General features: G+C 38.6%; 1 protein-coding gene across 14 annotated transcripts in view; it reads left to right on the top strand.

The window, feature by feature from the left end:
* The window catches only part of MCTP1 (multiple C2 and transmembrane domain containing 1), a gene marked incomplete at its 3' end in the record, with an annotated part of 521,765 nt that extends 495,318 nt beyond the window's left edge, over positions 1-26,447 (top strand). For 10 of the 14 annotated variants that reach the window (XM_082723856.1, XM_082723864.1, XM_082723863.1 and 7 more), the window contains 4 exons: positions 9,067-9,176; positions 13,151-13,260; positions 23,044-23,141; positions 24,384-26,447. In XM_082723856.1, the coding sequence (XP_082579982.1) occupies positions 9,067-9,176; positions 13,151-13,260; positions 23,044-23,141; positions 24,384-24,455 (390 nt within the window). Of the gene's footprint in view, positions 1-9,066; positions 9,177-13,001; positions 13,116-13,150; positions 13,261-23,043; positions 23,142-24,383 lie in introns of those variants that run through there. The other 4 variants (XM_082723868.1, XM_082723861.1, XM_082723867.1 and 1 more) reach the window with 3 other exon arrangements.
* Between the last annotated feature and the right edge of the window lie 487 nt (positions 26,448-26,934).

The raw sequence follows: 26,934 nt of genomic DNA on the forward strand, positions 1-26,934 counted from the left end.
CTCCTCTTTCCTGTGCTGTTTTGTCTATACTGGCCTTCGAGTATGTCAACAAATCTCTTTTAAACTCAGATGGGAAAGAAAGGATGGTGATTCTCTCTGTTTCGGTAAGGGTGTAATTTGCAACAGATGTGCTTTTTCACAAAGGTACAAGTTTGTCTTGTAAAATATTTGTAAAGAAAAATAGCCTCCGGATTTCACAAAGTAATCCTCGCTTGGTTTTGGAGATGTCACAAAGAGCATTGTTTTTATAATACTAATATAATTCTTTTCTCACACAATTTGATTATAACTCAAGATTAGTGTTTGAGAAGAGCCAAGTTTAAATATCTAAAACAGTGTAGTGAAGAAATACCATATGTGACTTGATGGCTTTTAGACAGTGACCTGAAGGGAGCCCGATTTCCGTCGGGAGACATGGGTTAAAGTCCTAGGGACACTTTTTAACAAAAAATGAGACTGTTAACTTCTCCAAGCCTCAGTTTGTTTATCTGTAAAATGGTGGAATTCACTTACCCCTGCCATCCAAGTGGGAAGATATATTTTAAATGCTTACTAAACCATAAAGTCCTAGATCAAGGTAAAGGAGTATTTTCATAACAAATCTACTCAAGAAAAAAATATTTGTGGGTTCCACACCTTTATGTATACGCCCTTTTGTATACACAATAAAAGGAAACTTTAAATTATTATCAAGAGCTGTACTAGTAGGTCGATCAGCACAAAAAGCTTGTGCTGTTTAAGATGAAGTAATACATTCTGACTCTGATTGAGCCATGAAGCTTGTTGAAGAGCATTTAATCACTGATTCTCAGGGAAATTTTACCTGCATAAACACCGACAGATAAAAATCACATGATGGAAAAAGGCATGTGTCCTGCACGGGTATGACTAGCTTTGGCCTTTGGAGGATGCATAACTTTCAGTGGGGAGGAGATACTGTAGACCAGTGAACTTTCTGCTAATTTTTCAAATCTGCTATCTTCAATGAGAACAGATATGGCTGCAGTCACCAGAGGGGAGTGAGCACAGAATGGGATAGAAGTCTGAGTTGGGATGGTAGACCACTGGGCTTCAGTTTCCATGTAGAGGGAATGAAAACCGTAATACCCTTCATCCTCGTGTGACTGTTGTAAGAACTGTGCAGGGTGATCTGTTTAAGATAATCTATGGTTATATTAGATAATTTGTACAAACACAGGATTCTTGAAACATATCATAAATAAGTAGGGAGAAAATCCTGTCATCTTCATGAAGATTTAATACAATTTAACGTTCGGAAGTTTCATAGTATTTTGTCAGGTTCTTCAAATGGGTAATAGTATTAATGACTTACATGTATTGAGCACTTCTTGTGTTCCAGACATGAGTGGAAAAGGCTTTAAGTGGATTAAATTGATTTAATTCTATAACCATCACAAAAGTAGGTTCTATCATTACCCCCATTTTACAGATGAAGGTCAGTAAATTGCTCACAAGCACATAGCTAAGGAAATACTGGAGGCAGGATTTGAACCAGGCTTAACAGTGGAGCCAGTTAGAAATGTAATCATCTTCTAAATCAGATTGGGGGCGAGTAGAATAAAAGAGAGCTCACAGCTTCTCTGAATTCTCAGCTTGCCTTCACATCTCTGCATTTGAATTCCAACCTTCCTGAAACACACATTTGAAAATAAACGATTTGACAAGATAGTTTTTTGTTGTTGTTGTTGTTGTTTTTTAAACACACTCATGGACACCCAACTTTTTCATTACAAGTTAAGGTAAAGACAAAGTAGCCCAGCATTTGCTGTTTGGATTCAGAAACAAGCAGGGTGTTTCTGTTCCCTGTTGTCACGGAACCTCTCACCAGGGAGCAGGAGAAATCCAAGCCACCAGCCAGCTCCTCACGTTAGCTTTCAAATGGCTCTGAGGGGCAGAAGCGATTCCACAGCCCTTATCTTCTCCGCAAAATGGCTTGTTTGTTTGGAACCAGAAGGGATTTTAGGACTCATTTTATTTAACAGGGTTTTTTTGGGGTGGGGGAAAGGGGTTGGGGGTGGTGTTTGTTTTGTGTTTCCGTATTTCACAAGGTCTAAGGACAGGGCCTGGGCCACAGTAATCCTGAGCGTGCTTTCGTGTTTTCAAAACCTTTCCACGGTCTGTTGCTGACCTTGCTGGAAAACATTGTGAGGCCTACAGTTTCTTCTCTCAAAACCTGTGTTGTACTCTTCTGGGTGAAAGGATCCCTCGTCATGTATTTTGCCGTCAGGTTCCTTGGGAACAGCAACCTCACAGTTTCTGATGTGGCTCCCCTCAAGGTTAGCCTGGAGCCAGGCCTTCTGGCCCTTTCATTGGGGAGTTCGTCTGAAAACGGAACTTCCCACGGGACCAGAGCCTGAGATGGGATGATCTATAAAGCCACTCTCTGGAAAGTGCACTTCCTGCCTGCTGGCAAGGAGATTAAGTCAAAGGTTTTGATATTGATATATGGTCCTAATCTTTTAAGAGCTTTCAAGCACTAGCAGGACAGTTATAAGGAGTTTTCTTAAATCATTAGAAAGAGGGAGCTTTGCAAGTCCCTTAGGTCCTGCTGATGAGCCGTTGGAGTAGCAAGCAGTTGGGGTCCAGGCAAGTCTCCCTCCTGACCACAGGTACACACGCATTCCTGGGTGCGTTCTGTAAGATTTATTTACATTGGTGTGGAATGGAATTGAAACATGGACGTACAGACTTTGACAACTATTTTGATTGTTTAATTAGAAATTAACACAGTCGACAGATTGTGCTTTGGTTTTAGGTCAGTTTTGTTGATAATCGAAGATCTTTCCCTTCCTTTCTTCAGGTTTGCCCCGGAGCTCTTGGTCCCCATGCTCCAGCTTCCTTCAGGGCCTTGAGGCGCCTCAGAGTCCCTCTTCTTCTTTCTCTTGCCCTCAGTCTCCTCCTCTCTTCTTTTTTTTTGCTTTTCTTTTTCTCCCCCCTGCTATCTTCTCTCTTCCTTTCCTTTCCTTCCTGGCTTTCATCATAATTCTTAGGAACGCCAGTTGCCATTTTTAAAATGCCTTTTGTTTACATTGCCTCGCCCAGTGGCCATTTCTCTCCAAATTTGTTACTTTACGGTCACTTTTATAGATCCATGCAAAAGGTAGAACATTAAACGAACACAGCGAGGCTCAACTAAATGCAATTAAAAGTTGCACTGTAGAAAACGAATACTGAAAAGCCCAGGGTTACCAAGCAAAAAAATTAAGACCAGGTAAATGCTCATTCGGCAGAAAAACATGTGCGGAGTCAGCAGAAGGGGGCGGGGGGAGATCTTCTCAGTGTAACTTTATAAAGAATCTACCATCATTTTCAAAAATGAAATTTGACAAGTTAACACTAAGTCCTCTGGGGCATAACTAAACATGCAGAAAAAGGCTGCATATTTGGGGGGAATTCTGCCTAATATTTCAAAGTTTTGTTTTTAATATAAGCAAAAATAGATAAACATAATTTGAATTCTTTTAATAAGAAACTATGTCCATAATTTTACTACTACGACTACTACTACTACTACTACTAATTATAGACGGTTTATTTGTACCAGGCATTGTAAGAGCTCTATGTGTCTTACTTAATTTGGTCCGCTTTATAACTCTGAAATGTAAATGTTCTAGAGATCTGTTTACTTTTTAAGAGAAAAATATTCTGTCTTAAATGGTGTACATCTGTCCTCTTAACCTTAAATATTATCTCAGAATCCTTTAATGTCTCAATGGAGGGTTCTTTTTCTTAAGGTTAATATGAGGAGAAGAACCAAGGAGTTAAGTAACCTGGGTGAGATTTGATATCCTAAGAACTGAGTAAGATTAGAGATACGATTCAGTAGTCAAGGGTCTCTGGTACTTGCCAAGCTGCTGTGAGAGTTTCAGTATTCTGAGAGACGTATTTTCTCGATCTGAAAAAGAAAGGAATATTGGCACAGAGAAAATATTTCATCATTTTGTGTGCCTTTATTCAATCTCTAGCTCCTATCTAATATATTTTCCATATGTTAGAAGTATAGCTCTGAGAGGAGTTTGTTTTGCAAGGCATTTTACTGAATGAACCAAACAAGTTGTACACCAAAACCATCTTTAGCATAAAAAATAAATCACATGAAACATAGACATATTCCAAACACAATTGTACACTCTGTGCTATGCGAGACTATATTTACTCACAGAAGAGCTACAGTCAATAGTAAACTGTAACAATTATGTCTCAGAGCAAATATCAATCTTACCGCTTATGGTTTTTCAGAGGTTACATATCAAGGCTTTAAAGGAAAAGCAAAATTATAATCAAGAATAGCTCTTTGGGGTGGAAAATCTGGGTGCTTCCTTCAGGAAATAATAAAGTGATCATATGCCCTGGTCTGCTGGTCAGTTCTGCTCTATGCTTCTCCTGGCTAAGAGCTTCCTTGCATCCTTTTATCCCTCCTCCCTTGCATTCTTAAGACATTCTCTCACTCTAGAAAGTAACAGAAATATTAATTCCAGAACAAATATTTTGAGTCAATATATTCTACATACTTGTGATCGATACAATACAGGTGTCCAACAGACCCCTTTTGTATCATGTCAACAGGGCTGACGGTGACTACTTCGGCAAGGCCCCTAAGTAGCATTTGTCACTGGAGTGGGATGAAGCCAGATGCCCGAGGAACCCAGCCACACAATACATAGCCCCTGATACCTATCACTTTGAGATCTTGTTCCCATTCAGAACAGAACCAATGAATGGGGTACTTGTCATTTGGGTTTGAAAGTCAATGGACAGGATTTTCTAGATATGGAAGGTACTCCTACTGATTCCTTAGAACCTTAGTTTTTCCTAAATATTTCAAAGCTGGGAGGTAGATAGTTCTTTGGAAAAATCCAGTTAACTTTCTGTCGTGATATGTGATTGTAAAATAGCTGAATATGAAAGAATCACTGTATTTCAAGTTTGCAGTTATTGATGTTTTGTGGACTATTTAAAACATAATAAGATTTTTAAAAATTATATAGAGCCATTAGAAAAAGTTGTATGATATAAATCTCACATGTTCTCAGATTTATAGTTATAGCTCTTTTTTATGGGTTTTTTTTTTTTTTTTACATCTTCAAAAGAAACCTTAATAATGCATTAAAAAAAAAAAACCACCCAGTGTCACTACCAAGCCTTTGGATGATTAACTACCCTATGATATTTCTTTCATCCAAGCTGGTTTATAAAGGAAAGCAAAAACGACAATAAAAGAAATGTACCAATTTATTCTCTACTAATAAAGTATTGAACATTAGTGAAAAAAGTGTGAAATATTGGAATGCAACACAGAGCAATTCCATTACCCATTGCAGTTTTGGGTCATATACTATATATAAAGAGTAATTACTTCATTGGTTGGGGACCACAGTGGAGGAATATAGGATTTGATGAAAGAGATTTTAAAATAAAAATTTTATCCCAAAGCATTTGCTTTTCAAAACTTTGTCAACATTATAGACCATCTTATTTTGGTTTTTGGTGTTTGGGGGTGAGGGGCTGGGTAGTGGAGTAGGAGTACAAAAGAAATAGAAAATTAAGAGTGAGCAAATTTTTAAAATTCCTTAGCCAGTAATTGAACATCATCAGCACATAGGTTTTAAAGTATCTACTAAAAATAGTTTTTGTAGATGCCTTCAGTGACACACCTTACTAACAAATATCTTGTATTTAATATTCACATACTGGCTTATTGACATTACATCTGGTGATTTCTACTGTTAAATTAAGTTTCCAGATTTTATTATCTTGCTGATTGTGGTGCCTACAATGTAAGTTTCCAAATGTTCAAGTCTGTTGTTCTTGTTGATCACGCAGGGATTCTGGGTAGGAATGGAAAGCTTCCTGGGTAGGACGGGAAGGTAACTTGGTATATTATGGAAAGAATAGACCTAGAGTTGGCCTGTCATAGTCCTAATCCAAGCTGTCACTTTTCTCAGATCCTATGTTTCTTCTTCTGGAGAGTACAGAAAAATAACTACATTTTAGGATGGTTGTGAAGACCAAATGAGCCATGTGAAACGCACGTTATAATGCTTAATGAGTGTTTATATGCTGCTTTCTAAAAATAATTTAAAATAGGCTTTTATACAAAAATATAAGAAAGAGATAGATAAACCACCTAATATGATCGAGTATCAGTTTCCTTCAATAATAATATGGGAGAAAATCAGGGAAATGATCTGGTTACAAAAATGAAACTTGTTAATTGCAAATAATTTATATTATAGGAAGGTATGAAGAAGAAAATAAACTTCCATTACCTTTACTATTTTGACACATTTTCTTCATTCATTTTCTAGTCTACCCATTTTAAAAAAGGTAGATTATACCCCATCTCACGTTTACACCACCCCCCTGCAGTTTCTATTCGATCATAAGGATTTTTGTTGTCATTAATTATTCTCTTTAAATAATACTTTGTAATTTCATTATAGTATGTCAGCTGTACGTACCATAATTAATTCTACCCAACATGTCAGTGATTTTTTTGTTATTATAAGCAAAATTGCAGTAATAGTTTTTTCAGATGTTTATTGAATATATTGAAAATCCCATCTCTTGATTTGCCATATTTGTTGCAAGTTTTTCCTATCACCCTTATAAATTTATAAGTTTTGACACTGTAACTTTTTTATTTTACGTAACTCCTGCTATCAGCTTTTTTCCTTTGTGACTCCCTTCATTTTGTTTAAAAAGTTATTTCCTATTCCAAGGTCACTAGATAACTTACCTGTATTTTCTTCTGTTTTTATAATTCATCTTTAGTTTTTTTGCTTTTTAATAAGCCTAGAATGTATTTGGGGCTATGTATTTAAGGTAGATCTGAGGTAGAATTGGGCTACCTCAAATAGATCTGAGAGTCTATTTAGGTAGGATTTAACATAATTTTCTGCAAATAGTTAACACAAGTACCCAGTAACATACTACGTTCATCTGTATGGTGGATTTATGATGGTGCTTTATCATAAAACAAGCTCTCTTTAAATGTTCATCTTTCATATTTTAATTACTTAAATATCTGGTACAATAAGTGCTTTCTCATTATTTCTGTTTTGCAAAAATTTCTTGGCTATAGCTCTCAATTTATTTTTCCAAACAAATTTATCAAATTCTCCCCGTTTCACTGCACTCCAAACACATTAGGATTTGCTTGAAAATGCACTAAACCTGTACGTTCAACAGAAGAATACATTCTTTTAATAATCAGCGTTCCAGTGCAGAGACACCATATCTCTATTTCCTTAATGTAGATTCTGTACATTTCTTATTAAGGCTGTGCTTAAGTGAATCTAGATTTTATTGCTATTGTGAAAAATGTTTTTTCACATGATCATTTCAAACTGGTAAGACAGTATTCTCAATGAATTCTGATTGCATAACCAGCCCCCGTCAAGTTCAGCTTGATTTATTCTGTATGCAGAAAAATATCTGTTAAGAGCACTTTACTTCATAGACATAAATGAATTTAGCCCATGCTTGGGAGAGAAGACACTGAAGGCCACGGAGATGATTAGAACAGACCAGCTTTATAATTAGGGAACAACAGAAGGAGGCACTGGATATCCTTTTTTTTCCCCCCTAAGTGTACAACTGCATAGGTGAAATTAATGCACTTTTATTGCTGGGGAGGGGAAAAAAAGACAAGAAATTGATGCATTCATGTCCATAATGACAAGTGAAGGGTGACTTCTGGAGACAGCAGGGACCCTGAGAGTACATAATTGTTCTGTATACTCTGAGCCTTCGCATCTCCTGCACCTCATTGTCTGACAGTCCAAATTTTATAAGCAAGATGAATAATGTTGACAGTTGTCTCCCATGAGAATTATATTTAAAATGAAGGCTCTAAGTAACTTCTACCTAAAGGTCATGTTTAGAACTGGCCTCCATGTCTTCAGTCCCACTGTACCCTGTTCTTGGAGGCTGTGCATCCACCTGTCACTCACTTGCCCTTGGTTTCCAAGGTGGCAGGATGCCACGCCCAGCCATGCCCACAGTGCACAAAGTGCTTTAGACTTTTCTCAAGTGAAAGTCAGTATGTAAATGTGCAACATGACGACATTATTATTCTAGCTTTCTGGCTGCTTTCAGCAAGCACTGACTGCCACATGAGGTCTCAAGTGTTCTGGCACAGTGTGGAAGTGTTCAAAAGAAGTTAAAGTAATGAAATTGGATCTACATTTCCATAGAGATTCAAGCTGGCATGGAGGAATGGAGTCATGGAATCAGGGTTGGATGGTCTCCACCAAACAGCCTAGGCAAGTGCCTGTGATGCCAGGCTACTAAGCAGAAATTTCAATCGTGAAAGGCCACCACTATTTCTTCCTCTGGGTCTAAAATTACAGAATGTGCATATTTCCCCCAGGCTCACACCATTCTCTGGGTGCTTTATACTCAATCCCACCCACCCATTCCCTGGAGCACACCAGCTTTGCTTAAATCCAGGACAAGTTTTAAAATGAAGAACTAAGGACCAAGGGAGAAAAATGGTTAGTTAGAATCCTAAAATAGCCTATGCTATTCTATCAACTATGTGACTGTTACACTGAAGAGGTGGGCCAGGCTTACCCTGTATCTGATCTTCCTAAACTACTATTTAGGAAGTGTCTATTTAACAGATTTCAGTTGACCTGGTCTTTTCTTTTTTTTTCCTTCCTTTCTTTTCTTTTTCTTTTTCAGCTTTCATTGCTCACAGATATTCCAGATTTGGTCATTCCAAGACCTTCCCTTTCTCCTACGCCTTTACATGCTTCCCAACTCCCCAACTCTGGCTAAAATGTCACTGTTCATCAGGGCAATATCATCAGAATCTGAGTCTGGTACTTTGCAACCACCTCTATATTGGCAGAGGTCCGTGATGCTGTGTGCCCTTTCTCCTCCATCTCCCTTTTTATCCTGAAATTTTCATGGGTTCCGAGTGTGTGTGTGTGAACTTTATTTAGGTTTAAAAATGTGAGAGGGACAATTCAAGAATTCAAGCACTGAAGAATACCTTTACTCACACAGAATCTCTCTTTTTTCTTAATTGTATTTTAGGACAGTGAAAAAAAGGGATTTATAAATAAAATCTATGCCATCCAGGAGGTTTGTATCAGTGTCCAGAACATCCTAGATGAAGTGGCTTCCTTTGGCGAAAGGATAAAGAAGTGAGTGAGTGATGCTGACATGTGAGCCCTGGCCTTCTGTGGGACAGAGTGTCCATTTGTTTTTCAGAGGGTGAAATGCCACATTGTTTTTGGCAGGGGAGACTCCTTCTGGGTGATCTATTGCTCAGTTTCTTCATTATGTACTTTGTTTCTGTCAGTCTTTGGTTTTATGAAAAGTTCTGTCAATTTGCTTCCTGAAATTTAGAACATATTGGTTGGAAAGAAGTCCTACTTGTAGCTTTGAAGAAATAACACCGTCCTAAATTTTAGCACATTTCCAAGTGAAAGACTTTGTTCTTAAATGGAATATGAAATCGTGATACGAAAAAAATAAACCAAGCTAGATGAGAATTCCAGGTAATCAAGACATATCTTCATTTTATTACTGGTTGTCTTACACGGTCATTGAGGAATTCTTAAAATTATTTTTAAAATCCTATTTTATGTAGCATCCTGCAAAATTTTTCAAATTTATGTATTTAAATAGTTGAAAATCATAGTTACAGATGAACTAAAGTAACACACTTTTAATAATTTTTTAAAAGGAATCCCCTTTCCTAACTTAAAATATAGCTTCACTAAAAGCTAATGTAAAATTAAGAATACAAGAATATTCTTAAGAATATTTTTTATAATTATAGTCTTAATTTTGCATTACTTGTATTTTACCTGAAATAACTTTATTTACTAATGAACTTCAAAAAACTGTAAATTCAATATGGTGGATTTGCATGTATTGATGATCCATTAAAAATATATTGAGGCCCCATACTACTAAAGTATGTGAAAATGAGCTACATAATGATTGCTAAATAGTCAATTCAAGACAGGTGCTATATATCCGGATAAGCCTACATATTCCTTGTTTAACGTATCAATTCATTGTTTATTATTTATATTATTCTTCACCAAAATTGTTCCACAGATTTGAATCTTTGGGCATACACATTTAAAAGGAGTAAATTATTTAAACTAAAGGTGTGAGACACTCACCTGATGCTTTTCATGTTTCGGGGAATAATGCATTTCACTTTGTATAATTTTTAATATATTTCCACATACGCATAGGTGCTGAGTTTCCATTTTTTAAATATCATATTAGAACAGCCTCCCTCTCACTCCAAATGTACAGCAGCCCTCAGTCTCAGACTTCTGAACACTGATTTCTACATCTTTTTTTCTTCTTCCTCTCCATGTTATTTCCATTTCCAAGAATGTTCCTTTGTTCTGTACATCCTATCTACTGGAGCATTGTGTGAAGTCCTAAATAGGGCATTTCCCTTTTGAGTGTTGTCCTTTCTCTGAGGTACACTGTGTGTGTTGATACCTGATGGAAATGATCTCATTTATATCATAAGATGCTGGGTCAGCACAGAGGTCAAGCAAATTTATGCCTGAGAAGAAGAAGCTTCTTCATAAGCTTCTTTCTGGGTAGTAGGGGACTTCAGGTGCTTGATCAGAAGACATTATAGCCAGTTGAAGGATATGGCCAGAACCTGGCTGTGGAGCAGCCCTGGGAAAAACTGAGTTTTATAGAACCTTCCACAGGTATAGACAGAGGTATAGGTATAGGGTGAGGTACAGAAACATGAATAGTGTCCACTGAGTCTTACAGGACCCATCTTTTATGCCCATCTTTTATATTTTAAAATATTAAAATAGAGAAAGTCTCCTGGGATCGCATGAGATTAAAATGCATCTATCCAGAAAGCAAATTCAGAAGCAATCATTAACTACAAAGTGAAAAGCCTCTATAATTACATCTTGTTACTAAATAATCATTCCAGAACTTTCTTGAATTGCATCTTTTTTGGGGGAAGATCATAGTCTAGATTTAGTTTTCATGATGCACTGTGGAAAGAGAAAAGGGCAGTCTTCTTTTCTGACATTAGCTACACTGGTAAGGATTCCTTGCTATTTATCCTTCTAAGAGGAAACAGCAGAACACAGGGAGCCCTTCAAGGAGGCTGTCCCCCAAAAAAGAAAATAAAAGGGTTTTCTGACTGAGGAGCCAGTGCCCTTGCACAGTGAGGAGTGTTGATGGATGGCTCTGAGCTGAGCCCCAGGAAAGCAAGCAGACCCACAGCCTTCTGTTTCTCCACAAGTGTCCGTGAAGGAAGGAAGGCATGATCCTTTCTCAGGTGTCAGTTAAACAGGGCACTCACTCTAGCCATGGGAGGAAAAAGACAAAGAGAAAAGCTAGTCCCCAAGAGTTACCGAAAACAAGACAACGAGACTGATCTAATTTGGGCTCTTTTATTAGGAAAAATAGTTTTAGAGAACACTGGACCTTAGGCAGACACAAAAGGCAAGCTATATGCCCACAAAGCTAAGGATTCACTCCTAGGTGTTAAGCTGAAGCAAAATATAGGAAGAAAATCTCTTAATCATCCTTTACTGGATCAAAAATGGCCCAGGACAAACCCCACCCCAGGTGCACATAACATACATGACCAGGAAATGAGAGAAAATTAAAATATAATTTTACAATTTCTTGAGGTGTTTCTGGGGCCCCTGTCACGGCAATAGACTCCCAGAGTTGACTTAGCTCTAAAAATTTCGCTTCGATTCACGTGTTACCATCTCTACCAGTCTGCCTCGAAATAATAAAAGTTGTCCTCATTTTTAAACAGGGAAGGTGAGGTATATAGCAAGACTGATTCCTCTAAAGTCATATGGCAGAATCTAGGCTTTGAATGGAGATTGGATACTTTCTTCACTCTTTTCATTAAATTGTGCTAAAGTGTCCCTCAGCGGTGGTTGTTAGGTCCTGCTCAGAGGCTGATTGTTGAGGCAACAGGATGCCCATTAGACGTTAACAGTTATATACCCAACACTGAGGACTCCATGCAATGCTTCTGTTTTATTATTTTGACATCCCCTCGTAAAAACTAGGAGAGTCACTACAGAATTTCTAAACAAACCCCCCTAAATGATTACAGTCTTTCCATGTTCCATTTCCCTGATTTTCTACATCCTTTTTTTTTTTAACCTTCTCTCTCATTTTTCTTTTTGTCCCACTATGTTCCTTCCCGTCTTTAGTAGTCTCTTTTGGTAACTTCCCCCACTTCTGTTCACTGATCCTATTTTCGTTCTTTGTTCTGATGTTCTCTCCCTGTCGACAGGCAGTCTTGCCGCCTTCCCCGACCCGCTGCATTTCCCATCATCTGCAGTATGGGAAGGCTGCAGCCCCATGAGCCAGGCCCTGCTCTAACCCACTTGGCCAGCTTACACTCCATTTTCACAGTCTTTCCAACACATCCACCATGTGCTCTCCTTCACCAGAAATAACACAGGGAGAACAGTAGTCAATACTGACTTTATTTCTTAATTATCTCCTTATTTCTGGAAAGGCTAATGATGGCAGGTGAATTTTTACAAGGCTGACAACTCTGTTCCCCCTTCCCAACCTCTAGATCCATTTGAAACGTCACTGAAGCGAAAAGGGAGTATTCCTCAAAGGAATTCTAAACCAGGGAGGATTTACACAACAGTGCAAGAGTCAGGTCTACAGATAGTTGCTGACATTTCATTTCCAGTGTCTGGAATCCAGTGTGAGTTGACAGAAGAAAACGATGTCAGGCCCAGGGGCATTCTCCTCTATGAAAAGTGGGAAAAGACAAGATTGGCTACTTGTTCTTGAAGTAGAAAAACACATTAAAAAAATTTTTTTTTTATAACCACATAAGGAGTCCCCCAACTAGTGCAACTTCAGACGCTGAAGTCACCTGGGACCATCTGGAAGGGTTGGAGGCAAGACTTGCTTGCGTGGGCCCTGCTTTCGTGAAACTCAGCACATTGTGACTCACCTGTGTCCTCTGATAGGCTCACTACAATCGCCTTCTGTTCGAGAGAGAAATGCAGTCTTACTTGATCCCTCGTCCAGAGTCTGAGTCAGAACCACATTTATTTTAACCTTTGTTTGAAAAGAGTATGAAGTGCTCCGATTGCTGATGTGTTAATTTCTCATTCAGTACTTTCAACTGGACTGTCCCATTCTTAAGCTGGCTGGCCATTGTAGCCTTCTGTGTGTTCACAGTCATCCTGTACTTCATTCCACTGAGATACATTGTCCTTGTCTGGGGTAAGTAAAGCCTTTTTTTTTTTTTTTTTTTAACTGTCTTAGATATTCCAGGAACAAACTATTTTTATGGGATGAGTTACACTGTCGGTAGTTCCCTGTATTTATGATCATGAAGCTACTCCATGATGAAAAGAGACAGGTCAGTTAAAAATCACAACAGGATAAAGATTTAGGTCTACTTACAAAATGCATTTCTCTTATCTGGCACCATAGGCTCCATCATCCTGTAAACATGTAGTTGTGCAGATTCTTCATATATCAAAGTGTAGCTTTGCCTAGATATCATTCTGATTTATTTTCACCACTTATACGAAAACAGAGGCATTTCGATCCATATGCTGCATTTAGGACAATATGCTTTTGTGCTGTGGTACTTTATCTTGTGGAAGCGTCTGTAAACATGGGACTATATACGGCCGCCTGTTAAAGAGGTCACCTTTAGGATGCAGGAAAAGGGTCCCTGGCCCTGACAGGCTGCTTAGGAATAAGAAACCTGCTTTATGTGTATTAAACAAAAGCGCTTCTGCAAGAACCCACGTTAAAGGTGCTATTTTCCAGTCCTAGTTTTTAATGCCCTTAAGCTGTATGCCAACCGTTCCTACGGCCCTAGATGGCACTTCGATGATAGTTTCAGGACTCTTCATCGTTTTAGGGTTTCTACTCCTTATCTGAGAGAATCCGTGCCCTGAAAAAAATGGTCAGTCTCTATAGTGCACTCACATATAAAACTACATTAATGATATAATTAAACAAGGCTGGGGAGACACAGGATTCTCTACTTACCTCTGGCCTGCACACACTTAAGACTGCTAAACATATACAAAATGCAAAGGACCAAAATGGGTATGGATTCCAGAAAACACATGTTTACACTAAATGCAAAAAGATCAAAAGGAATGTTTTGTGGTTTTCTTTTTAAGACTTAGAAAGAAAAGTGACAAAGAGGTCTGAGATCCCCACACCCTCTGGTCTTAAGACTCCTTTCTCCCTATTCTTTTTGGTCTGTCCTGCCAGATCCTCAGTAAGCTCTCTTACCCTTCACCCGTCACTCTGCTTACCTTTACAGCTTGGATAGGGAGGAGGGGTGGGGGAATGATGGTTTTTGCCCCTTGTTATAATTTAAACAATTTCAAATAAGATAGTACTTGCACTACACAGGGAGAACAGAAAGAGGCCTTTCTTCCTCTGTCTGTTCAAGCCCTCATCTTTCATTCCTTCCTTTGATATATAAAACAGATGCTGTTTTCTTGAAGGAATTAGGGTAGGGCATGAGGTGTGGCAGTTTATTATCTCTAACCTTCTTAGGGTCAGATCTGCCATCTCGGTCTGGCTTCCCAGCTCTCTCAGAAACTGGAACCCATGGCAGACATCTGGCTTGGTAACCTGGGGTGGCCTCACTGGCTTGGTCTTCCACGTAATTCTTAGAGAATGTGTTTGGGCCTCTTGTTTCATCAAATGAAATAAAACAAGAACAGTATTTCTGTAGTGTTAGGTGATTGCTGAAATGTTAACTGGAAATTTAAGACATGGGTCTCACATGGGGAGACGGACCAAAATCAAGAATGCAAAAGAAAGTTTATTCTGCTGAACTTCCTGAAGAAGAGCCAAGATGTTCTAAGTTATGGCCCAGTTTTTCCAAGTTTGTTGACTTCCCATAAAGCTGTTAATTTATTTCGTAGATATGAATATGTTGGTCATTTATTAAGTGCAAGACAAATTTTGAAGAGTAGACTTATCCCATTGAAATTCTCTCTTATGGAATATGCAGAATAGGTACTTCTGGTTTTTTATACATTGTTTCGACCTTTCTAGCTCATTAAGTTTTTTTGGTTCTATAATAGCTCTAATTTCACCTGCAGTTATCCTTCAACCACATGTACTCTTCAGGTACTATAGAGGATTAACTGTTGAATAATTTAGTACGGGTAGATGGCTCATCTGTAATGGTTCTTGACTGTTCTATTCCAAAAGTGATCTAAGTAAATCAATCACAGCATCTTTTGCAAGCATTACATTTAAATTTTGTGTAATTTAAAAGGAAATTGCTTCCTGAAAATCTCAATGCCAGAGCTGTAGAAATGGAAACATTTCATGCCCCTACCCGGCCCCCCACCCCCACTGTGAGAACTTTTAAGATCTACTCTCTTAGCAACTTTAGGAAATGCAATGTAATATTATTAACTAGAATCATGCTGCACATTACATCTCATCACTTCTTTTGTAGCTGAAGATGTGTAGCTCTCACCCATTCTCCCCCATCCTTCCATCCTCCCACCGCCAGCCCCTGGTAACTACCAATCTGGATCTATGAGATTGGCTTATTATTTTTTTTAAATTCCACACACAAGTAAGGTCTTCAGGTGTTTGTCTTAAACTCATTACAGTTAGCGTAATGCTCTCAAGGCCCACCTATGCTGTTGCAAATGGCAAGATTTCCTTGCTTTTTATGGTTGCCAGCTCACTGTATATATATACACCCTAGTTCCTTTATCCACTCATGTGTCAGTGGACACTGAGGTTGTTTCTGTGTCTGGACTATTAGAAACAGTGCTGCAGTGGGCATGGGCCAGGAAAGTGTATTTTTGAGTTTGTGTTTTTCTTTTCTTTGGATAAATATCCAGAAAAGGAATTGCAAGAACATAGGGCAGTTCCATTTTTCTTTTATTTAGGACTGTCCATTGTTTTTCATAGTGCACCAGGTTACATTTTCACCAATAGTGGAAGAGCATTTCCATTTCTCTACATGTCTGCCAATACTTGTTTTCCTTGCCTTTTTGATAACAGCCATTCTAACAGGTGTGAGGTGATATCTCAAAGTGTTCTTGATTTGCAGTCCCCTGATCATTAGTGATGTTGAGCATCTTTTCACATCCCGTGTGGCCATCCGTAGATCTTATTTGGAAAAATGTCTATGTAGATCCTCTGCCTGTTTAAGTGGATTGTGTTTTTGTTTTTGCTAGTGAGTTGTATTGTTCTTTATGTATTTTGGATATTAGCCCACAGCAGAGGTAAGATTTGCAAATATCGTCTCCCATTCAGCAGGCTGCTTTTCATTTTATTGATGGTTTGCTTTGCTGTGCAGAAGGTTTTTAATAGGATATGGTCTTGTTTATTTTTACTTTTCTTGTTTTTGCTTTTTGGAGTCAAATCTGAAATGTTGCCAAGACCAATGTCAGGAAGCTTACTGCCTTTATTTTCTTCTTGGTAGTTTTATGGCTTCTGGTCTTACATTCAAATCTCTAATCCATTTTGAGTTAATTTTTGGATATGAGGTAGTAGTCCATTTTCATTCTTTTGCATGTGGTTGTCCAGTTTTCCAACACCACTTATGACACTGTTCTTCCTCCATTGTATAGTCTTATTTTGTCATAAATTTATTGATCATATATGTGTGGGTTTACTTCCACACTTTCTATTCTGTTCCATTGATCCATGTGTCTGTTTTTAATGCCAGTATCATACTGTGATAACAGGGAATGTAATGCCTCTGGCTTTGTGGTTCTTTCTCAAGATTGCTTTGGTTGTTTGGGATCATTTGTGGTTCCACATAAATTTTAGGTTGGTTTGCTCTACTCCTGTGAAAAATGCCATTGAAATTTGGTAAGGATTGCATTGCATCTGTAGGCTACTTTTGGGCAGTATGAAACATTTTAACATGATTCTTCCTATTCATGAACATGGACTATCTTCCCATTTATGTGTGTTGTCTTTAATTTCTTTATGTCTTACAGTTTTCAGTGTATAGGTCTTTCACTTCCTTCTTTAAATTTATTCATAGGTATTTTTTTTATTCGATTATGAATGGTATTGTTCTTAATTTCTCTGATAGCTCATTATTAGTGTATAGAAACAAAAAAAGATTTTTATTGATTTTGTATCCTTGGTTTGCAAATTGGCCCTCAAACAAAAAGTGCATAGACTGAAGAAAGAGGCAGACCATTTCAGACTGGTAGGTGGCAGATTTAATATACAAGGGAACTCACTTATGAGGCTTGTTTTGGGTGGCTACAGGCAAGTAAATCTCCACCTCTGCCCACCAAAATCTAAAAGTTTACATAGAATAATTAACTGGGCTCAGTCCCATAAACTGTTCAGCTGCTCTTAATAACACCTTACTCTTTCAAGGCTACATCCTTGGAGCAGTTCCCACTGTGGGAACTGTGGGCAGAATATATATTTCAAAACCCAAAGTGTGAGAAGCCACTAATTGTCAGAGTTCAGCAACCAGGTCAACCATAGGTGATATCCTCTCCAATCTTCTCCATTACCTCTTCCCTCAAATCCTGAAGCTTCATTGAATGCACTCATTCCTTTGTGTATGTGTGTATAATCTTTAGACTTTTCTACATGTAACATGTCATTTGCACATATTCCATTTTTCTTTCCAATTTGTGTGTTTTTATTTCTTTTTCTTGCCTGATTGCTCAGGCTAGGAATTCCAGGACTCTGTTGAATAAAAATGGTGAGAGTGGACATACTTATCTTGTTGCTGAACTTATGTTAAAAGCCTTCAGCTTTTCACCACCAAGTATGATGTTAGCTATGGGCTGTCATATATGGCCTTTATTATATTGAGGTATGTTCCCTATGTATCCACTTTGTGGAGCGTTTTTATCATCAGTGGATGTTGAATTTTGTCAAATGCTTTTCTGCATCTATTGAGATGATCATCTGATTTTTATCCTTCATTTTCGTAACATGGTGTTATCACACTGATTGATTTGCAAATGATGTACCATCCTTGCATCCCTGGAATAAATCTAAATTAATTGTGGTGAACTAGACTTTTAATTATTCAATGCAGTTTACTAATATTTTGTTGAGGATTTTTTCACTTCTGTTCATCAGAGATATTGGCTTGTATTTGTGTGTGTCTGTGTGTGTGTGGTGTCCTTGTCTAGTTTTGGAAAGAGAGTAATGCTGGCCTCATAAAATGAGTTTGGAAATGTTCCCTCCTCTTCTAGTTTTTGGAAGAGTATGAAAAATTGCTCTTCTTTGAGTGTTTGGTAGAATTCACCAGTGAAGCTGTCTGGTCGTGTTTGTTGGGAGGTTTTTGATTACTGATTCAGCTGCCTTCCTGGTAATCAGTCTGAATAGAAATTTTCTATTTCTTCATGATTCAGTCTTAGGAGATTGTATATATCTAGTAACTTAACCATTTCTTTTAGGTTTCCATTCGTTGGCATGTAATTGTTCATATTAGTCTCTTAGGATCCTTTACACTTCTGTGGTTTCAGGTTTATCATATCCTCTCTTTCAGTTCTGATTTTATTTGAATCTTTTTTTCTCGGCAAGTCTCTAGCTAAAGGTTTGCCATTTACTCATTTTTTTCCTACGAATCAGCACTGAACTTTATTATTCTGTTCCTTCTATAACTTTGGGTTTTGTTTATTGTTCCTTTTTTAGTTCTTTGAAATAAAAAGTTAGGTTGACTTTTTTTTCATCGAGGTAGGCATTTATTGGTATAAAGTTACCTTATAGAACTGCTTTGGTTGTACTCCATACATATTGGTAAGTTGTATTTCTGTTTTCATTTTTCTCAAGGTATTCTTTTATTTCTTCATTAATGCATTGGTTTTAGTAGCATGTTATTCAGTCTCCCCAGACTAGTGCATTTTCCAGTTTTCTTCTTGTAATTGATTTCTAGATTCCTTCCATTGTATTGAAAAGATGCAGGATATGATTTCAGTCTTCTTTATTGAGACCTATTTTGTGGCTTCACATATGAGCTGTCCTAGAGAATGCTTTTGTTTTTGTTTTAAAGATTTTATTTATTTATTTGACAGAGAGAGAGAGAGAGAGAGAGAGAGATCACAAGTGGGCAGAGCAGCAGGCAGAGATAGAGGGGGAAGCAGGTTCCCTGTTGAGCAGAGAGCCCCATGCAGGGCTTGATCCCAGGACCCTGCGATCATGACTTCAGCTAAAGGCAGAGGCTTACCCCACTGAGCCACCCAGGTGCCCCTGTCCTAGAGAATGTTCTATGTGCACTTGGGAAAGAATTTATAGTCTCCTGCTTTTGGATAGAATGTTCTATCAATGTCTGTTAGGTCCATATGGTCTAACATGTCATTTAAGGCTGATGTTTCCTTATTGGTTTTCTGCCTTGATGATCTAGGTGGTGATGTGAAGTTTTAAAGTACTCTAGTATTATATTGCTATTTCTCCCTTCGTGTCTTTTAATATTTCAGGTGTTCCGGTGTTGGCTGTATAAATATTATAAAATATTGCATCCTTTTGCTGGGTTGGCCCCTTTATCATTATGTAATACCTTTCTTAGTCTCTTATTACAGTTTTTGTTTGTCCAATGTAAGCATAGCTACCTACTCAAGCTTGCTTTTAGTTTTCATATGCATGAAGTAGGTTTTTCCATTCCTTCACTTTCAGTCTGTGTGTCTTTGCATCTGAAGTGCATCTCTTCTAGGCAGTATAGACAGACAGGTGGATAGGTCTTGCTTTTTTATACATTCAGCCATCTGATACTTTTGACTAGAGAATCTATCTTATTTAAACTAATTACTGATAGGAAGGTACCTATTGGCATTTTGTTAATGTTTTCTGTTTTGTAGTTCCTGTGTTCCTTTCTTCTTTTGTGATTTGATGACTTTCCTCGCTGGTGTGCTTTGACTGCTTTATTATCTTTTGTGTATCTAGATTAGGTTTTTGCCTTGCAGTTACCAGGAGGCTTACATATTAGAACTTGTAATAGTCCATTTTAAGTTGTTAACAATGTAACTCTGGTTGTGTTCTAAAGCTCTACGTTTTAACTCTTCACCCCCCATGTTCTGTTTTTGAGGTTACATTTAACATATTTTAATCTTATGAATTCCTTAACTAATTACTGTAGTAATTAGTAGTTATATTTGGGGGGCTCCTCATGAGTATCTACGTTCTTTTCAAGGAGATGCCAGTGTGGTGTAACGATGGTATCCCACAGCATACATTTCCTCAGAGCACTTTCCTATGCCTCTAAATGTGTGCCAGACTTGAAGCTTGCCATGCAGGCTTGAAGCTCCAGGACAATCTAATAGGTCTCTTTCACAGACTGTGGATGTGTTTTAGCCTAATGTCTGTGCAGTGCCCTGGGGGTGGCAGCCTTCCAAAAACTCTCTCTGTAACTGTTAATCAGTCGTGTGGGACCCAGAAATACAAGAGCTCGGAGATCAAGGGCTACTCCCTCAGTGGCAGCTGTAAAAACCAGGGCACCAGGGATATGTAAAAACTCCCCTCTGAGAGAGATTGCTGTTCCAGAGCATGGCATAGAGCCTGCTCACCAAGGTTTCTGGAGAAGTCTACAGTCAGCCCTTACATGTGTGTTTAATTAGAAGCCTGCCCCTTAGGCAGGAACTGGGATGGTAAGCTTAGGGGTTTGTGACAAAGGCTGAGCATCTGAGTCTGTTGCCTCTAGCTATGTCCTCAGGGTTGTGGCTGTTTAAAAACTCTTTTTGCTTTGGTTACAGTCCTGTGGGACCTGTGAGCATAACCACGTTAGCCACCACAGCCAGGTGATACACCGGTGTCCCCCAGCAGCAGCTACTAAAGTCAGGGGTATCAAATATGGACAGAAGCTCCATACTGGGAGATATTTAAAAGCTATAGTGAGGCAGAGAGTGCAAAGACTGCATCTAGTGGACTCTGTTCTCTGAGAAGCCTATAAACTCTTAAAATGTGCCAGACCAGAGGGTTAAGCAGCAGCTCAAAGCTCCTCCATAAGCAAATCGGCTTCTTTCTCAGAAAGAGTGGGGGTGTCTAACAGTCTGCTATCTGTACAGTGTCCTGGGGATGACAGTCTGCCAAGAATGGTCTGAGTGTTAGAGTCCCACGCAACTCAGGAATGGAAGCAGCCCTGGCCTGCTGAGCCCAGCAATCAAGGGGTGTCCCTTTGCTGGCAGCCACAAAAACCAAAGCACTAGATGTACGTAAAAGCTCCCCTCCAGAAAAAGTTGGTGCTCTGAAGCATGGCAGAGGGATAGCATGAAGCTGGTGCCTGCCAGCTGAAGGGTAAAAATGGCACCCACCAGCTTTACAAGGCAGATAGAGGGAGCAGAGTATCCCAGTAGGCCCCGGCCCCTCCAGCTGAAGCTTTAAGGTGCTTTTCTAATGGCTGCTTCTGTGCTGTACTCTCGGGAAAGTGAGTCTTCACTTGAGCCCTCTGAGCCATGTTTCAGTTCACTACAGCTCTTTATGTCATGATTTTCAAAGCCAGCTCACCTCTCAGGTGCAGGACTTAAAAGCTGGGATGCCTGATGGAGGGTATAACCTGCTGCTCTTCAGAAAGAAGCTCCGAGTTTGTGAGTTACATTGTAATCGTGGGTTGCCTTTGCTGGGGTAGGATTTATAATGAGCTTTTGTCACAGCCTCTCCTACTCACTTCCATTGGCCTTTTGCTTGTTTCTCTGATGTGAAGTCACTCAGCCAGTTTTCAAGTCTGTCTCAGAGGGAATTGTTCCATAGGTAGCTGCAGATTTGGTGTATACATGGGAGGAGGTGAGCTCAAGATCTTCCTACCTTGCCCTGTTGAGCCACCTCCTAGATGTAAAACCAGACATAAAATTGGGATACCATACACATGTCAAGTCTCCCCTCGGGGAGATGCTGACCATCTGTGGAATGTGGCACAGGGAGCATGTGGAAATAGCATCCACCAGCTGGAGCAAGGCAGAGGGAAAGTGCAGAGATGGCACCCCAGTCTCTGGCTCCAGAGAGTACCCCGGCAGTCCCTTGTAGGTATGTCTAACCAGAGGCCCACCCCTCAGGCTAATGTTCCAAGACAAGCAAATGAGTCTCTCCTGAAGTCCAGGTAACCCTTAATTAACTGTTTCTATGTTGGGTCCTGGGGTGACGCCAAGCACACAAGTCCTTTAAGAACCATTTTTCAGATCACCATAGCCTTGCGGGTCTCGTGGACCTGAGCCCCATTGCTTTTCAAAGGTGGATATTTTGGAGAGTCCCCTCATAGGTGCATGTGTTAAAAGCTGGGGCTGCCTGATGTGGGGCTCAAACCTTTCACTCAAGAAGCTTCAGCTTTTGAGTTCCCTCCGGACCCTGGTTGCCACACAGGGAGTAAGGGTGATGCTGAGTTTAGGTCCCAGCCTCTCCTACCTGCTTCAGAGTGAGACTTCCCTGAGCACCAGATATGTGGGAGGAGAGTTCAGGATCCTCTTGCATCACTATCTTTAAAGCTGTTTTTTGTTTTTTGTTTTGTTTTGTTTTTCTTTAAAGGTGGTAGTAAACTCTTTCTCACTTCAGGTCATTAAAAAAACAAAAATACCCCACAAGGACAGCTGTCTTCTAAACATTTGGTTTGCATAACATTAACACCTCCCCCCACTCCAAAAAACCAGAACCATTTCTCTTTTGAAAAAGAGAAAACCAGTAAGTCAGACTTTTTGCCTTGAAAAGTTTCATCACAGATGAAATACTAAAGCAAGTCTTCTAAGTAATATGACACTGAGTGGCAAAGCCAGACACAACCTTGTATGTACATCCTTGCCAGGTTTGTTTGTATATACATCCAAGCCTTTCCTATGGGAAGCACCACTGAAGTACAGAGAGAAAGCTAGAGCTGCCCTTGAGTTGGGATGGAGTAAGGAAGGGGACAAAGGAAAGGAGAGAGAGAAACACAGGAAAGGGGAGAGGGAGGAAACAGAGGGTATTGGTTCATTCAGTGGAGACTGAAGAGCAGCCTAATCTAGATCGAATCACTGCAACATATGGAAATATATGTGATTTTTGTAATTCCTAACTCTGGAGTTTCAATAATGTTTTGACCGATCACTTTTTCAGGCATCAATAAATTTACAAAAAAGCTTCGGAGTCCATATGCAATCGATAACAATGAACTACTTGACTTCCTTTCCAGAGTCCCTTCAGATGTACAAGTGGTATGTAGGTTTCACTATTACTCTTATTTAACATAGGATGGAATTGGGTTTTCACTTTTTATCCTTTTAATTTCAAAGGTTTTAGAAGAGACAGTTAAAGTTAAAAAGTTAAGCTACTTAAAGTTTAAAGCCGTAGCAGATTTTGCCTTTCAGGCATTTAGCCCACTTGGGGTGTTACCCAAGAAGAACTTTTATAAAGCATGGGGAATGGAGAATGAAAGAGGGTTGCATCAAGAACCTACCAGAGGGGCGCCTGGGTGGCTCAGTGGGTTAAGCCGCTGCCTTCGGCTCAGGTCATGATCTCAGGGTCCTGGGATCGAGTCCCGCATCGGGCTCTCTGCTCAGCAGGGAGCCTGCTTCCCCCCCCCTCTCTCTCTGCCTGCCTCTCCATCTACTTGTGATTTCTCTCTGTCAAATTAAAAAAAAAAAAAATCTTTATAAAAAAAAATTAAAAAAAAAAAAAAAAAAAAAAAAGAACCTACCAGAGCTCATAGGGGCAATTTTCCTCCAAGGGAGGTTCACCTGATTTGTGAAGGGAAGACATCATTACCTGATGAGAGGAAAGGGGAATATAGATGATGAAAGCAAAAGGTGCCAGTGAACATCTGAAAAACAAACAAAGAAACACTTCTTAGCATAATTTGCAGGAAATAAGTGAATTTTAAAAATGCAGCTTTTGGAGACCGTTAGGGGTGGAGAGTAACTGCATTTTCAAGATTGGGACACATCTCAGTCTTTCGATTTCTTTGAGGTTAACTACTTTTGCCCACTAGTCATCAGCCATTTTCTGAATAAATGAGCAATATTTTTATCAAAATCTTGATACTATGTTGGAGCAATACCTTTCTTCCTTTGTTTCAGCTGAATTTTTGATTTGGTATCCAACGTGAGAATAGGCTGGAAGGAGATTAAGCCTAAACTAAACAAACAGTAAATTGCAAAGAACCATTATTCAGCCTTTCAAAATTAAGATGGTTTTGCTTTTAATCTAATGTGTTACTGACAGTGAAGAGGCAGCCTATTACCAATGTTCACAGCAGTGCTCTCACGTAATTTCTGGCAGGATTTCCCTGCTCTATCATTCTATTGTTTTCTGCATCCCAGCTGCAGATCCCATAGACCTTCCAGGGTTGAGTGCTCTTCCCACCCCTGCCTCCAAGCAGTCTCTCATTCCTTTGCTTTTCCTTCCTTTGCCAGAAAGTGACCACCTGACCAGTCTTTCTCTGAACTCTGTTTAAACAGGTGCAATACCAAGAACTGAAACCAGATCCTTCTCACAGTCCATGTAAAAGGAAGAAAAACAATCTTGGCTAGCCAGCTCCCAGCACTAAGGAGCCCAGCATCTGTTTGGGAAGATAAAAGAAAAAGCCTTCAACCTCAGCAGCATTTCCTTTCTTCCTGCTTTTTATTTATTTTGCCTTTTTATCATGATCGAGAGAATTTGTAAATAGTGTACAAAGGCATATGTCTTTGAAAATATACTTCCATTGTACAGACTCAATTTGATAAAGGTTTAGCTGTTGCTGTGTGAAAGCCTTGTTGGCTGCGGATAATATTATAACACACTGGAACAACAAACAGAAGAATGGTAACACTGGGAGATATGTACTTCTCTAATTACGAATAGAAGCACTAGAATATTACATTAAATGCTCAGCTGTGCTCTGATTAAATCTACATAAAATGTAAATGTCAATTTGATTTTTAAAGTTTTTTTTTTATGTAACTATTTTTTATCTGAAAAGTAATCCATTACAGTTTTCTATGTTTTATACATTTCAAAAGGGAAGGGGGAATCCCAAAATCTGAATTATGGAACAGATGCATTTCACTTTAACATAGATGCTGACTTCAGATTCTGACTTTCATTCCTGTGCAAATTACTGAGATATGACTCGGCTTATTTTAAGCTAATGAGTGAAGGTACATTCACTCTGTCAGGATAATCTTCCACACTCTACAAAGAAAACTCTCAAACCTTCTATCATTCCATCTAAAACCTTAAAATCTCCACAGGATTACACATAAATACTGCCAGGTTTATAAATGATTGCCTATCTGAATTTTTATACCTACCACTTCTTTAATTTGTACCGAGTTAGCAAGTTAGCAACCCCGTTCAGTTGTCAAGAATACTAGCAAACTAAATCCGTGTTGCTTTTGGTGTCTCTGTGCATCTAAAAATACTTAATACTCAAGTGTTATCACACACACAAAAAAAGTATCTTCTTTCTCATAGATTATTGAAATGCTTTAATGCATAGTATGATTTTTGTTAGTGTGAATTTTAATGTAAAGAATGCTAGTGTGCTAAGTGATATGCCAGTGTTTCATTACATTCATTTATAGAAAAACTAATCATTCTTGATAAAACAAATGCATGAAACCTAATTTGTTTAAAAAAAAAAAAAAACCAAAAACCAAAAAACAGAAAACTGCTTATGGGGAGGGGAGAGTTTGCCTTTAAAAAAATGTTTCACTACTTACCAGAGAATCTATACTTAAAAATTGCATTCCCAAGACTTATGGTAGTTTTTGTACCTGGCTCCCTGATAAATCAAGGGAGTATACCTCTGGAGAGAGACATAATTTGGTAAGAATGTTTTACTTCCCTGACTGGGTAGGGGATTAAGCTTGGCTGAAAATGCTGTAGAAAATGTTTTGCACTACTTTATTAATAGACTGGGAAGGGGTGAAGGGGGGCGGGTTATGATGGAAAAACATAGAAAAGCCAGAAGCCAGAAATATATATTTCACTCTAAAGGAAGAGACTTTAAAAATAAATTTAATCTCATCAAAGCTAATTTTTAAAGTATTTTTATTTTAAAGCAACGTTGTTAAATACTATTTCTTATGATAGAACTATTTTGATCTGTTTATACACTATGCTTGAAAGAGAATGTCAATTAAATTCCCTTTCTACAGAAAGGGTTTGACCTCAATATGCTCTATTTAGCTCACCGTGTTTATAATGACATGCTTCTATCTGCATACCATCACTGTTTGTGGCTTAGACATAATACTTCATGAAGCTGATGTTACCAGAGAAAGTTTATTGATGGGATAATTTGTTTGAAATACCTTTTGATTATACCTTGTGTGAGATTTACGTTCCGTGCTGACAGTGTCTACTCAAATGTCTACAAGCCTGATATTGTACAACCTCAGATCTACCTAGTGCATAGTAACCATTAACAGATGCCTAATTTTTGTTTCATTCTACCAACTTTCAGATGTTAAATTCAGTGGTAATGTTGACTCTACATTCACTGCATTAAATAAAAAAAAAATCTTTTCTAAGTATAATTAGTACTCCTTTCTTTTCCTTTCCTTTATTGGGGGGGGGGTGGTTTGAGAGAGACTTGCTGGAGGATTGTTTATATATTCTTATAAATGATACTTGAGAGATTAGGTTTGGTTTGGACAAAAAAAGCCTTTTCTGAAACCTTGACTATCATATGAAAGGGACTACTTTCGAAGGAGTGAGCATGCAATGATGTTGATAGAAGATTAAGAACTATCTTGAGGCATGAAATAATATTCAGAGGAATCCTTGCTGTTTTAAAAACTATATTCACAGGCTGAAAAGAAGAAACCGTCTAATAAAATTTTAACTCTTTCCCCTTTTCACAAAGGTACAGTTTTGCCTTTTGAAAGCTGTTTACCTTGATTTAGTTTTCAAAGATTTTCCATTTAAATATTTTAAGAGATCTTTATGAGATTCGATGTCACTCCAAATAGGCGTGAGACTGCTAAATCTGGTAATGTTGTCAACTATTAAATATATTCCTCA

Source organism: Mustela nivalis (assembly GCF_964662115.1).
Source record: "Mustela nivalis genome assembly, chromosome: 3".
Taxonomy (NCBI): domain Eukaryota; kingdom Metazoa; phylum Chordata; class Mammalia; order Carnivora; family Mustelidae; genus Mustela; species Mustela nivalis.